Source organism: Lagopus muta, chromosome 6, assembly GCF_023343835.1.
Source record: "Lagopus muta isolate bLagMut1 chromosome 6, bLagMut1 primary, whole genome shotgun sequence".
Classification (NCBI taxonomy): Eukaryota; Metazoa; Chordata; class Aves; order Galliformes; family Phasianidae; genus Lagopus; species Lagopus muta.
In genome coordinates, this window is record NC_064438.1 from 50,273,000 (window position 1) to 50,287,144 (window position 14,145).

The window sequence follows — 14,145 nt, forward strand, 5'->3', positions numbered from 1 at the left end:
ACATTTCTTAACCCAGTGAGCTAGCTGAGCTGAACGTACTAGAGCACTTGCCTTCAGTGGATATTGTGGTTGGGCAGAAAAATGCATGCTCTTTCTTCAGGTCCACATTAAATTAATACAGTATTTTCTATGAGAGAGAGTAAGACAACCTCTGAAGAATAATAATGCTTTGGGTTGGAAGGGACCTCAAAGATCACTTCATTCCAGCCCCATTACTGCAGGCAGGGTTGCCAACCAATAATTCAGATGCTGGATCAGGTTGCCTGTGGCCCCATCCACCCTGGCCTTTATCAGCTCCAGGGACAGGGCATCCACAGCTTCTCGGGGCAAAGAGGCAACAGCTGTTCTCTGACCATCTTTGTCTGAGCACAGTTGCTGTAAAATACTTGCCTGAATAATTTATTATGTGAAATAGAAATAAGGATGCTTTCGTAATGTAGAGAATTGGCCATTGTAGTACAAAGCTGAACATTTTGTTTATAGAATAATGATGCATTTGACTTCAGGAAAGCATCTGTACTGATGTTCTATATATCTCAGACCTTTATGTTCCTCTTCTGTTTACATCCTAGTGATCGGTGTGTGATTGCAAAACAAATTAAATTCTGTTGTTAAGAAAAATTACTGCTTTGTGTGTTTTTTGGTTGTTTTTTTTTTTTTTTTTTTTTTAAATCTGAGAAGTAGAAGAGAAAATAAGTTTCTACATCCCTTACGTTGACTGCACATATTGGGTTGGCTCTTCGTTGTTCACACACAGAGCTGTATATAGATAAGAGTAATAACTGCATGCACGTACAGTTGGAATAAAAGTTATTTCTTATGCAAAAGATTAATAGTGCTGTCAGCAGAACTGATTGAAGATTATGACTAAAGCTGTTATGATTTTATCGCATGGTATATTAGGATATTGTAATACTGATAAATAGCACACAGTTCTATGATCAATCTTGGGTGCTTTAATATGTGTTTTTGGAACAATAACAAGTTGAATCTCACAGTCTCTTCTCCCTTGTGTCCGTATTCTCTGGGAAATTCTAATTTGACCCTTGTTTTAGAATTGCTGTTGATGCTAAAAAGCTTTTGTAGGAAATAAAGTTGAGAATATTTGCTGGCTGTCCAGGTGCTACTTGTATGCGGTAGAAAAAGATCTTCCTTTCACGTTCTGGATACGTGTCTCCTTAGCTTCCACAGTGAGCAATATGTTCAAATCTGTGCGTCCTCTCTTGTACTTCTGTACAAAAAGAGTTGCCTACTAAATTGATATATCTGACATACGAAAGAGCACGTGTACTAAGTCACTTGAAATTTAGTAGCAGCAGTAGAAAAAAATGTATTTTTTGACAGTGTTTTGTCAGTGATGAATCGTGTTCTGCCTGTACTTACAGACCTCCGTTTAGGGAGGAAACTCAAGTTCCTAAGTGCTCTTACTGTGACAAATTAATGTTACTCAAGAAGTAGATGACTTTTTTGGGGGAGCTCATTGGCTTCCTAAGTAAGCTGAGACTTTTATAAACAAACATCACTTTCATGAGTAAGAAGGGTTTAAGAATTGCTGTGCTGGTTCCAAGGTGCACTGTGTTTTTAATCTGCTGTGCTCCATTGATAAGTTTTTAATATGTAAATGTGTGTGTTCAAGGTTATACAAGAAGCCTGTGAGAGCAAGCAGTCAGACCTAGCTCCACAATATGAGCCTGGTGTTTTAGTCTGAAGATCTGTCTTCACATTGTCATGCCAAAACTTATTTTCAGGCCAGAAAGTGACATTGAATGCAGAGGAAATGGCTGACTTTTACAAGGACTTCCTACGTAAAAATTTTAGAAAGCATTTGCATTATAACAGGTATGTAGAATGTATTTCTGTTGACATCATGGTTTAGCCAAAAGGTGTAGAGGATTGGATCTAACTTGGTTTTTTACCATAACTTTTTAAAACGAGCACCTGAAACTCTTATTTTGGAAAATGATTTATAAAGTGCTGCTGTTGGCGCTTGACGTGAATTTGCATTGGCATTTGACTTTGCTGTTTATTGTTGATTTTTGTGGTGAAAGAAGTCTGGTGTTAAGGGACAAGATCAATTTTATTTCTCCTGTGGCATTGGACCTTTTGTTCCTGCCAATTGAAAGTGGTAAATGTGTGAGTAAAAAGATGGCAACTTTAGAGTAACAGATTCTACTCGACTAAATTGAGTAAGGACTAGTAAACGAGATTTGCCTCAAAGGAAAATCATTTAGTAAGTGTAAATTATTATTTTTGTTATTATTTTGCAAATATGCACTCAAGATAAAGCTGAGTACCTTTGAGATTTATTTGTGTGTGGCAAAGCCTTTTTGAAATGACCCTCTGTGCTCATCCTGAATGGAACTTCTGCTGCAGTTGGGTGCGCCCACATCCACTCACTTTTTCATGTCTGCTGTGTTGTTGTCACTGTTTGTACACAACTTGGTAAACTGGACTGGGATTCTGAAACAACTAGAGAATGACTTGCAAATACACATCACCAATCTGCAAATAGCTTAGTGGAGAGAAGGAAATAGGAAGCAGGCAGAGGATGTTACTCAACCCAATTAAAGTAGTGCTGTCCACTGCATGTGAAACCAAAATGTCATTTCTTCTCTGTATTGGAATGAAAGACTATTGGGCTCTAAGGTCACAAGTGTTCTCAGATTCCTGATGATGTAACATGAGTTGGAATTCTACTGTCACTGTAATTGATCTATGAAAAAATGCAGTTTAGGGTTCTTTGTATGTATTGTGCATGTACAATAGAATTGTTCTTACAGTAAAGTAATAGCATTTAAAACAAATGAACGTGTTTTGCCTGGGAGTGGAGGAAGCAAAACCAAAGAATTCAGGCTGTTTCTGAAGGTGGTGATCCTTGTTGCTGCTTTGTTACAACACACTGAATGACTGATGCCAAGTGGAATTGCACAGCCTTGAAAACAGTGGAGCTTATAGGCTTTCTTTTTTTTTTCTTTTCTTTCTTTTTTTTTTTTTTTTTTTAAGGGTCACACTTAAAAAGATCAATTTATGCATTCATCTATACACTTTTCTGCAGTGTTGTTGGCTGGCCTGAAAACTGGCTGCTGAAGTGTTAAAACTTCTAAAATTTAGGTAGAACAAAGACAATGGCTGTGCATAGACAACGAGAATATATGGTTTGGGGTACCTAGAGTGGAGATGGTCTTTAAAAAAAAAAAAAAAAGAATGGGAAATGAGATGTGAAAGGGGAAAAGAAACAGTTGCAGTGTTAGCATGATATTTTGATTTAACATGACATTTCAGAGGGTAGTTCAGTGCTTCTTGTCAGCATGATTTTCACTGCTGTCCTTACTGAGAGGTTAATGTCTCAGGTCTGTGCTAATCTGTACATGCAAGATTTCTAAAAGGTATGACAGAAGACCTAAATTCAAGGTGTAATGTAATGTTCTCTGCTGTTTCTACAATAAGAGTACCGTATTGCAGCTTGTGTGAAAATTTGCAAAATAGGGGAGGGATCCGTGGTGGAAAAATGAAGGTAATCATTAAATTACTTCAGGTGGTAGAAGGAGCAAGAATTTGAAGCAAATGCCCGAAGATTAAAAAGTGATATATTTACAATATTTAGAAGTCACGTATACCAAAAAGCAAACTTTGGTAATATTAAAGGCACGGTCTTTAAAAGGTGAGGCATTATGAAAGTGTTTCCTGTATTGGATTGCATAATTAAACTTTGAAGTATGATTTTACTTCCTTTTCCTTACCCCTCCCCCCAAAAAAAACAAACAAACAAACAAAAAAGGTGACCAGTTATGCCCAGTCCAACACATTCATCTTCACATCTGCACAGATACTACACATAGCATAGCACTGGTGGGAAATCCTTAAAAATGGCTTGATTCTGAAGGGAAGCTGGTCATCATAAGATTAAATCTTACCTGATTTGAAGTGCAATTGGTTATGAAGTTACGTATTAAACTTCTTTGCAGTTGAGCTCTGAATAATTGTAGCCATATATTCCACATGCAATCTGTTCATTATGTGACTATCCACATCTGACATTTTCTGAAGTTATTTAGTCAGATGAGGAAAGTGTTGTCACAAAGAATGGAAAGTGTAAGTCATCACAAAGTTGTCATTTGTCAGTGCCAATGGATGTCTTAATATATTTATGTTCCTTTTTCTCTTCTTGTTCTGTGTGCTGGTTATCTTCCTGGCTTTGGAATCCAAGAGATTGGTATAAACGTAACTTTACTATCACATTCCTCATGGGCCAAGTAGCACTGGTGAGAGCCCTGAGGTGGCTTCGTCGGAGAACAACAAATGCTGGAAATCAGTGATCACAGCTCCATGAAGAATGTAATGCTACCTAGGCTGCCAAGGTGTGCTATTAACTTGCCAATAGTGATGTTCAGAATCTGAATGTCCAGTGTAATGATTGCTTAGGTCTTGTTTGTTAAGACTTTGTGTAAATAAAAGTTGCCTTTAGCCTTAATTCACAACCACTGTTTTATTATAAACCACCTTTTATTCCACGTATATCAAAATGTTGCCCAATGAAAACACAACTAGAAAACTCTTGAAAGCTTTTTTCTTTTACATTAACTGAAACAGGTCACACCTGGTTGTTGGTTTTTTTGTTTTGTTTTTAAAGCCACAGTATACACCTCATAAAACAAATCCCAGTGTGCCATGAACTTAGGTCACAGAATGTTATCACAGACTTCATCTGTGTATAAAGACTAAATGCCTCACTTTGCAGCAGCTGTCTGGGGCAGAAGTAGTAGTATAACATAAATCATACTTGTTCCTTCAGTCATAAGTGTATATGCACAATTGACTTAGAATAATTTTTTTTTTTTTTTTTTAATACAACTGTTTTCCATTTTTATTGAAAGCTTAAGATACGGTTTCATATAATTTACTAAAGCAGTAGAGCCTGCTGTAATCTTGTTTTCTTTACAAGAAATGTGCCTCTTGGACAACGGTTCCTCTAACCTGTGATTGTTGGAGATTTTATCTGCTATAAAAAAGATGCATTGCCAGAAACTTAATCTTTGTAAAGAAGGAAAGTGATGCTTGGCTGTATGAGAAGAACGTCATATTCTCACCCGTTTCTTCACTCAAAAGAACTTGCTTGAGGGGGATTTTCTGGCTTCAAGGTATGCAATGTCAATTGGTAGGAAGCTGATCTAAGTGAAGTCTTAAAATGTTATGCTGTGTGTCTGTAATTTAAAGAAAGTTCCTTAACTCTGAATGTTCTCTATGTCTATACAGTTCAATGTAGTGATTGTTTTAATACTTACTAAGAGGATTCTATTATTGAAGCACATTTTCTCCAGAGCCCTGCTGTAGGGAATGCTTTTGTTTTGGAAATGTGAACTCAATAGCCATTGACCTGTTTTTCATATCTAAACATGACATAATTTATTCATGAGGTTTTTCAGCGTGAGTGAAAAGAGGTTTGTTGGCAATGAACTAATGATTCCTTTGGAAAATGAAATATTAATGACACTGTAATGGATTGTGCTGCTTCATACAAAGATGATGATATCATTGGGATTAAAATGCTCACTGAATTGTGGTTCTAATAACTGTTAATAGCAAATGATGCTGTCATTAATAGTGTTTGCTGAGGTGAAAATCAGTAGTAGGAGAACACTGTGAAAGCTATTTACTACATAGTACTGTAAAAGATAAATGTTTATTAAGAAGTTAGAAAATGGTGTGTTTCTTAATGAAAATAAGTTCTTGAAATAGGCTTCTTCTGGTGTGTAATGTAGTTCTTCAGGGCTGTACATTAAACTGTATGTTACAACAAGTATGCTTTGATTACAATGTGAATGTGCACTTCAATAAATAATTTTAACTTACAATGTGGAAGAATTATTGGAGAACATATGGTATCATTGCTGAAGAGCAGTGATCAGATCCCTGGTGTACTGGTAGCTGATAGTCCTATATTGTGACATCCTGCATGTGAGGTCCCTAAGGTATTTTCACACATGCTTAAGTGGGTTGGGGTCAATCAAAAGAACCATTTTCATCTGAGCTGCTCAGTTCTCTTAATGCAGACATTGCCTGCCTGCTGATCCAGCTCAGGAAGTTGACTCACAGCTACTAAAACTAATCCAAGGAGGAAAGTGTTGGATGTCAGTTAAATTTGTGTTGTCTCATTGTGCAGATGTAAGAATTTTACTAGTGGCAGAAGGGAGATGTGGAAATTTAGATGAAGGGTTTGGATTGCTTCTCAGTCAACTCACAGTGGCTGTGAAATTACTTCCAATCTTAATTCTATTGACCTACTCCTTAGTATTGCCTGTGGAAATGCAGTGGGGAGCATCTTCAGTAGTAGAACCACAGCTATAAAACTGTTCTCTGAATCTGTATTCTTATGTTGGGCACCCAAAGATAATGTAATTAGTGTAAATGGATTTTGCTCTGAGCTGCTTGTAGGTGAGGTTCATGCCTTTATGGGATTGACATCATTAAGGTTCTGTGTGGGATGCCAGACCCGTTCATCTAAAGCGTGTTGATGGAGTGAGGCATTTATCTGGTAGGTAAGTGGTGAGTTTTGATTTAGAATATGTAATAAAACACTGTGAAAAGCTGTTGTTAAAAATAATCCATCTGAAACTTTGAGTCTCGTTACCAAAGCCACACGCGTTTACTAAGATAATTACATTTTCTGAAATGCTAAAGGCCACATAATTTTTTTTTACCAGTGTTGCATTAATTTTAATATTTTTGCTTGACACTGAGCAGTTGCAGCAACGCCAGCTGCTTTCAGATAGTATTGATCATAAACCCTTTATACATCAAAGCAAGAAAGAGGAGCTCCCTTAGACTACTGAAAATAAATCTTTTCTGTGTCTAAAGGTCTGCTACAGTAAGTGAAACCGGTCAAATAGATCAAAGAGTGGCTTTTCAGTGCGCATTTCCTGAGTATAGGAAAAATGCAGAGGAGTGTTCTTATCATTTAGGTATTTAGCTAATCCTGTCAGAAGGAACAGCAGTATTTCTTATTTAGTAGCATCAGTGTGTGCCTTTTCTAATCCATCTCCTCAGTAAGTACATAATAAAGCAAAAATGTTTTGCTAATATTCAAGTAGTTCTAGATAGTTTGTATTGGGAATGGCTGTGTTCTGAGAATCTTTGGGTGTTTGCTAATCACTGAATTTCTCTACTGAAGCATTAATTTCTGTGGAATGTGAGAGGAGTAGGAAGAATTGTCAAATGGGAATTGACAGGCAGAACAGTTAAAGGTTGGTTTGAAGTGATCCAGCACCCTTAGGTATGACTGACAGGGATCTGAACAGCTTAGAATTTTTGAGATTAAATACAGTTCTTAATTTTATTGGGAATTTTAAAAATAGCGGAAGGAATTACTGATTAACTGAAAATTGCTAGTGGAAGAAAATTTTGTTCAGAAGTGCAGTTTGTAATATAGAGGCTGACCTGCTCTGGCTCCGTTTCAAGGGGACTGTTTTGCATGCAGTATTCAGTTTCCACTATTGCTAAGCAATCCTGCTATCTTACAGAGCAATCAGATTTAGCCAAACAAGGACTTTACATCATGCACAGAGCCCAAGGGGCACTTGTTTGCATGAAGGCTGGCAGGTTGAAAAGTTTTCAGGAAAAAATACTATTTGTCTGGACCTGTAATATACATGAATTAAGTTTTATATTAGAATGTTACCCTCTGATGGCTGTAATCTGATTAACAGAACATTAAACTCAAAAATACTCAGGTTCAGTTATTTAAAACAAAAAACAATAAATATGAATTACTTCTTGAAAGTTTATTTTTTAGTTTTCTTGTTTCTTAATATGATTTTTAAGAAGATGGAACGTGATCCTCTTGAAATACTCATTAATATTCATTATTGTAGGAATTACTTCTTTGTGCTCTGACTTTGCATTCATTAACGGATTAAGATTAAGTATTCAGAGATTTAGTTGATTGATCTATTCAAGTGGCAGATGCTGTGGAAATGCAGCAGTACTTTTTGTTGGAAGTACTGAAGAAAAAATGGCATTATTTGTTTTTGTATGAGCTTATTTAAGAGAAATATTTTATAGTACTGCTGCTGTCAAAATCAGAGTTTTAGAAACCGTGCAGATGCACTGAAGACAAAGTCTTTGTTTCTTACAGCTGCTCGTGTTGTCTTAGTGGTACAAGCTGGATACACATTGGATCTCTTTTCTTTCACTCTGAAGGGGAAGGAAGGCACAGTGATTTTTCCCTGCTGATGTACTCTGGTCCTCATCCTTAGGGCTGGTTCAGATGTGTTCTCAGGAGGGCCTGAAATGGCAGGAGACAGCAGGAATTGTCATGAGCATTGCTTGGCTGTTGGGACTGCTGGCGAGCAATATAAGCATTTAGCATAAAGATGAGCAGTCCTGGAACTACTTTGAATCAGCCATGAGTGGCAAGAGTTTCCAACAGCCCCCATGCCTGTCAAGAATTGCTGGCGTTCAGCAGTGGTCTGTTCACACAACCGCCTCCAGAGGATCTACGGATATGATTCAGCTGCAGAACTGGCTGTGATAACTTTCATCAGCTGAGCCAGAACACATCAACAGGCAAGAGGCAAGTTTCAGAAGCATGAGAAATTCAGGTCGCTATTCGTACCACGTTGTTAAAGAACTTTGTTGACAAATTTTAGCTCCATCTTTGCTTTAAAAACAAACAAACAAAAAACATCTCACCCCAGAAGATATCCGTATGATGATTGATGTATGGCATACATTGGCTGTTTTTAAAGAGGTCCAGAAAAATTACAGATTTTAATGTCTAGAACAACTTGAAAGATTGGAAATCTAGATTCCTTCTCCAACGAATACATAAGAAAATGTCTTCTGGATGTCTTTTATCTACCAAAATATTACATATTTAATATAATGTCTGGAAATCCTCCAGTTTCCCTAGGCCTCATGAAATTTTTACCATGAAAAACAGGACAAAATACTAAGCTGACTATGATATGAGTAAATAGCCACAGGTGCTAATTTATGTTGAAGGAGAATTCGGCTCACTTCAAAGAAAAAAATCAGCTCTGCCGTAGGATATTATAGAGCAATTTTAATTGAAAGACAGTAAAAATTAATGCTTTGCTGCTTCTTCCCCAGTGCTGTTGGGAAAAAAGGGGTATATTTGGTGTGACACCTGGAGACTTGCCAAGCATGCTTAATAGTAACTACAGCATTGCAGCTATACATCCAATTGAATTAAGTTCCGCAGTCATAGAACTGAGTAAACCAGGCTGATGCTAACAGAATCTGACCGAAAGGTAGCTGTTGAACAGGGCATTTTTCCATCTTGGGAAGATTTTTCTGTCTTTTGAATCATGAGGTTCTCACTTTCCTTAAAAGCAGCAAAGAATCTTATATCTAGGGCCTTGAGTCTATAGGCATTATCCAGCCACCACTCAGAACCCAACATTCAGTTTCATCTGTAATTAATAATGTAATTTCAACCTTTAGTTCTTGCATGTATTTACATGTAAATTAGAAAGGCAATCTCAATTATTTACAGTATGAGCTTTGTTATAAGGCACTGCCCATTAGTTTTCATGAGCAAAAAATCAAAGAGAGAGAAGGGAAATCAAATTAACAGCGTTCCAGCCTCCTTGGCTGCAAAGTGAGTGGGTTGGGAAAAGGCAAATGTGTGAACTATCTTTAAAGATACTTAGAGTGCTTTCTGCATCCAGGCATTATAAACATGGCAGTAATGTTGTTATGGTTTTAGAGTTAATTGTAAGGATGTGGGGCACGTTAAATTGCTGCTCACAATAGAACAGTTTACTGGGTGGATTTCTGGTCAGTGTTACATGCTGATGACAGAAGATAGTTCTGTATGAGTCACAAGAGTTTTCAAATATACGGTCATGGTATATTGTTGGCCCTTTGGCTGGTGGTAACAAGCATGACTCTGTATAGGCAATAGATTTCACTTTCATGGCTAATTTGTTTATACCAGCTGTTCCCAAATTTCTCATAGTGTTTATTTAGGCATGTTTCAGTTCCTGTTTACAGTATGTTATTTTCAATAACTAGGGCTTGATAAGCTGTGTAAAACTGCACTTACTACTGAAGCAATTCCAATGTATTTTAAGCTTTCACTAAAACATAGGCTTTTAAGTATCAGGAAAAAAATTTGTTAGAATATTACAGATTGAAAATCTCGAACACTGCAGGTGGCATGTTCCAGCAATTCCCTGGAATTTCCCCACAGGACTTGTCACCTGATATGGCTGAGTGAACCATGTATGTAACCAAAGTGCTCCTAACAGCCCAGCTGTTTCAGACGATGATGTGTTTTAGAGGACCCTTGTGACATAGATATTTTTTTTTTTTCCCCTTGAAAAAAATTACTAAAAGCTCTACTTTCTGTGAACTGAATTATAAACAGCTGGCCACAAAAGGCAGAGGTCAAGGAATCCTGCTTTTAATTTCTATCTCCAATTATTTCTTCTCTGAAGCAAAAGTCTAGCCTCAGAATATCTCTGATGACTGGCATGCTGATGACACAACTACCTTTTCCTTAGCCAGTTTCTGCATGGGTTGCTACTCATCTCAGTTGCATCTAGCCATTGAGACACAAGAAAAACTTTCAGAACACGATCTGATGCAGCAGCATTTGCCAGACTTGATGTTTGTCAATGAATAGCATCCCTTTGCTAGCACTTTTGTATTGGTCTCTTAAACACCAATACACGGATGTATGAGGAATCCCTCTCTTCAGAAAAAGAAATAAACAGCTACAAGGCTAATGTCCTAATGTAATGAGCATTGAAGTATGGATGGGCTGGGTCAGAGATGGATCCTGTAGAGGTCCTGGGGTGAACTGTGGAAGCCGAGTCCTTGAGATTGTCTGAATCGTGTGGGGAGCTGAGAAGAAGGCACAGAACGGGATTTAAAACCATTCTCCCCCTACCCCTTCTCCTCTGGGGGTACCAAATCCTCCTCTAGACTTTTTGGGGATTGTCCAGATCTGAGTTTTTCAAGAATACTTGCTCTCAGGTAGTTGTGATAGATGAGTCTGTAGAGAAAGAAACAGATGATCCATTGTGTAGGAGTGATTTAGCCCAGTGTTTAAGTCTGAGACTTGACAGCGGTGGTGTTTTTCTATATCATAGTGAACGTACAGAAGTGAAGAGCGTGTCTATGGCATGTCTTTGAACTGAATACGTTTCAGTGGATTTCTCTATGATGTGGAAAGAAAAGGTTACATTAAAGCAGGTTAAAAAAAAAATAATAAAAAAAAAGAATTACAACTTCTGAAACTGAAGCAAAAACTCCTTACAGCACACGCTTGCTGCAGTAAGATGAAGGCTGCAAGGAGAGTATTCATATCGAAACTACTAGGAATATCATCATTTCTCTTCCTGCACCTGCTCTATTTCCCAGGAGAGAGAGGATGAGGAATGAAATGCTTAGCACAGGCTGTTCTGTTTCCTATTGATTTCTAGAGTGGCTGTGCCCTTCTCTGCCCTATATACTGCATACCATCCATCTAGCCAAAGGCAAATTCACAGAAGCCATTTTCTGCAGAGACATAATGGGTCATTGGCCCAGAAGCTACAGAAATAGATGTCACACAGCAGAGACATTTCCATTCCCCCTTCCCTTGGGGCAAACTGTATTACCATAAATTTCTTGGTCCAGTGCAACTCAGTATGCCTGGTTTGAATAGCCTCTTAAGCAAAGCAAAGATGTAAAATGGGCTCCTATTTAAAAATAAATAAATAAATAAAATTGCAATCAACTTTGCCCGGATGCCAAATGCATTTTGTGTAGTTCTGTATACAGTATTAGTTAAAGAGGAGAGAATAGCATTTAAAAGAAGAATTGAAAGGTGGATAAGGGTTTGGCAATTACTACAGTATGTGCAGAAAAGGAATACATCAAGTGAAAGGGAGGTTATTAATAAATCAGAATTAGGAGCCATCGTTTTCAATAGCGATCATGGCACAAAATTGTAGCACGTTATGCTCAGGAAAGATGGAGCAAATGGTAGCAGAGAAGGGCAGCTACGATAATCAGGGAGATGTAGAATCTTACAAGACTTCAAGGGTTCAGTTTGTTTAGCCAAGCAAACTGATGGTCAGGAAGGGGAAAGGAATGCCAGAAATGCCAGATCTTCTAGACAGGTGAGTGGTGGGAGGACCATCCAGGAGGTTTACCCCGGGAGAAACATCCTTTCTCTGCATTGGTTTAAATAAGTGCAAAAGGGAGGTGTTACAGCTGAGGACTTAGAAATGCAAACAGAGAAAAGGGGCTAATCGCTAGCAAGGGAAAACAGATAGAAAAACAACTCAATTTGGCACAGTATCTAAGCGCATGAATTACCCTTGAGACAACACTGGCATGAGGTTCTCGGGCACAGAGGGCAAGATACCCAGTTGTTTTGCAGTTCAGTTTCACAGTTATATTAAAAAACAAAAACTACTCGGAGGTCACGCACAGGCATACCCTGAGACTGGCATTTCTTGTGCTTAAGTGTACGCATGTAAGCATCAGAAAAGTGTAAGCATCAGAAAAATCACAAGCTCTTCTTTTAAATGTATATAAGAATCTTTGTGAGAGTAAAGAGAATACATCTTCCTTCCTTCCTTATCTTCATGAAGAAGCACTGGCTTACTAGTACTGAGAAAAGTTTATGTCCCAGTCTGTCCCTCTGCTTAATGTTGGCTGGAAAGAAGAATGTCTTTCTTAGAAGACAGAGCAATTGCTGGTTGGATGGAGGGGTAGTAAAGGCCAGTGCAGTCCCCTGTAGAGGCTGAAACCTACTTGCATGCAATGAATGAAGGTTCCAATCTAATTAACATCAAAAACTCTCTACTGCCAATCCTTAACCTGCTGGGAATTCAGATGCTTGAAAGTGCAATCTTGGGATATACTGATTCATACAGCATGGAGCATTGTAATTTGTCGAAGGCTAGGATTCTCAACTCCTTGATCATTTATTACGTTGAAGATCACAGAGGAAATTGGAATACATAAATACAGCTGTGTTGCTGAAGTTGTTCGATATTTTTCTTTATAGCTGCATTCATTGGCAGGAAAATTGTGTATCAGTTTCTAGCATTCATCTGATTAACTGTGTTAGCTGAGGTTCTTATGTGCTATTTGTTTTGTTTTGTTTCTTAAAAAAAAAAATGTTTTGAAGCTACCTGAATGACTTTTTAAACCTTCAGTATCTTTTGGATTTTAACAATAGCACTCCTCTGTAATAATGATGGGATGAAAAGAATTCTGGGTAGCAAAATGTTAATGTCCGCAGCAAGCATCCTGCTCTCTTTAAAAAAAAACTAAAAGAAATTGACTACTGAAATGGCCTGTTAGAGCTGGATTACACTGCAGGCTTTATTTTCTTGTTATTTCACTGTGGATAGAGAATGTCAGGGAGAAACATGCTGGCTTTCATTTCTTACACTTTCCAGAAATCCTTGTGACTGAAAAAAGAGAATTCACTTCCATGTAAATGAAGCTTATTGACTTTAGAAGGAGGATTGTGATCAGTGTTTATTTTACTTAGTACTTTAATGCCATGCCCAACAGTGGGTTTCCTATGGCACATTCAGGCATCTTGACCACGACAGTGAGTCATGTCGAACAAAATACGGTCCTTTTACTCCCGAGTGCCTGAATTCCATCCTAACAAGGTTGCTCTGCATGCAGTAATTTGCAGATCTGTACAAAGGAGTTAGGCTAATGCTGTCTGCAGCTGAGTACTTGACACTTTTGGTCTTGAGCCTTGATTTTTATGTTTCCTGTTCTTCATAAAGGACATTCTTGTAGGAAATATAAACTAAAAACATATGCAACTGTCAAGTGATAGTGATGAAAAGCCAGACAGGTTGCTGAATCTGGCCTTTCAATATTTATTATTACCAGGATGCTTTTAAACAGCACTTTAGCAGCAACTGAAATTATTCCAGTGAAATGCTTTATGGTAGCCCATATTTATAGAATGAAGTCATAGATATTATAGACTGTAAATTTAGACTTAAAAAACTTTTGTCTCTTTTGGCAGAAGGATCTTCTAAGGCAAGAGGATATAACAGCAGTAGTAAAATAAAGTGACCTACACTTCATAAATGAATCTGAACTTTTTTGCAGAGGCTTGCTCTGATTGTGGATGTCAGTCAAACTGAATCTTGA

At 37.7% G+C, this 14,145-nt stretch overlaps 1 protein-coding gene across 6 annotated transcripts in view; it reads left to right on the forward strand.

Annotated features, from left to right (window-relative positions):
- LOC125695282 (kinesin light chain 1) overlaps positions 1–14,145 on the forward strand; it is a 58,922-nt gene that overhangs the window by 2,356 nt on the left and 42,421 nt on the right. For 5 of the 6 annotated variants that reach the window (XM_048949503.1, XM_048949505.1, XM_048949504.1 and 2 more), the window contains exon 4: positions 1,749–1,839. The exons of the other annotated variant lie outside the window; for it this stretch is intronic. In XM_048949503.1, coding sequence (XP_048805460.1) covers positions 1,749–1,839 — 91 coding nt within the window. The remainder of the gene's footprint in view (positions 1–1,748; positions 1,840–14,145) is intronic. 6 annotated transcript variants of the gene reach the window in all.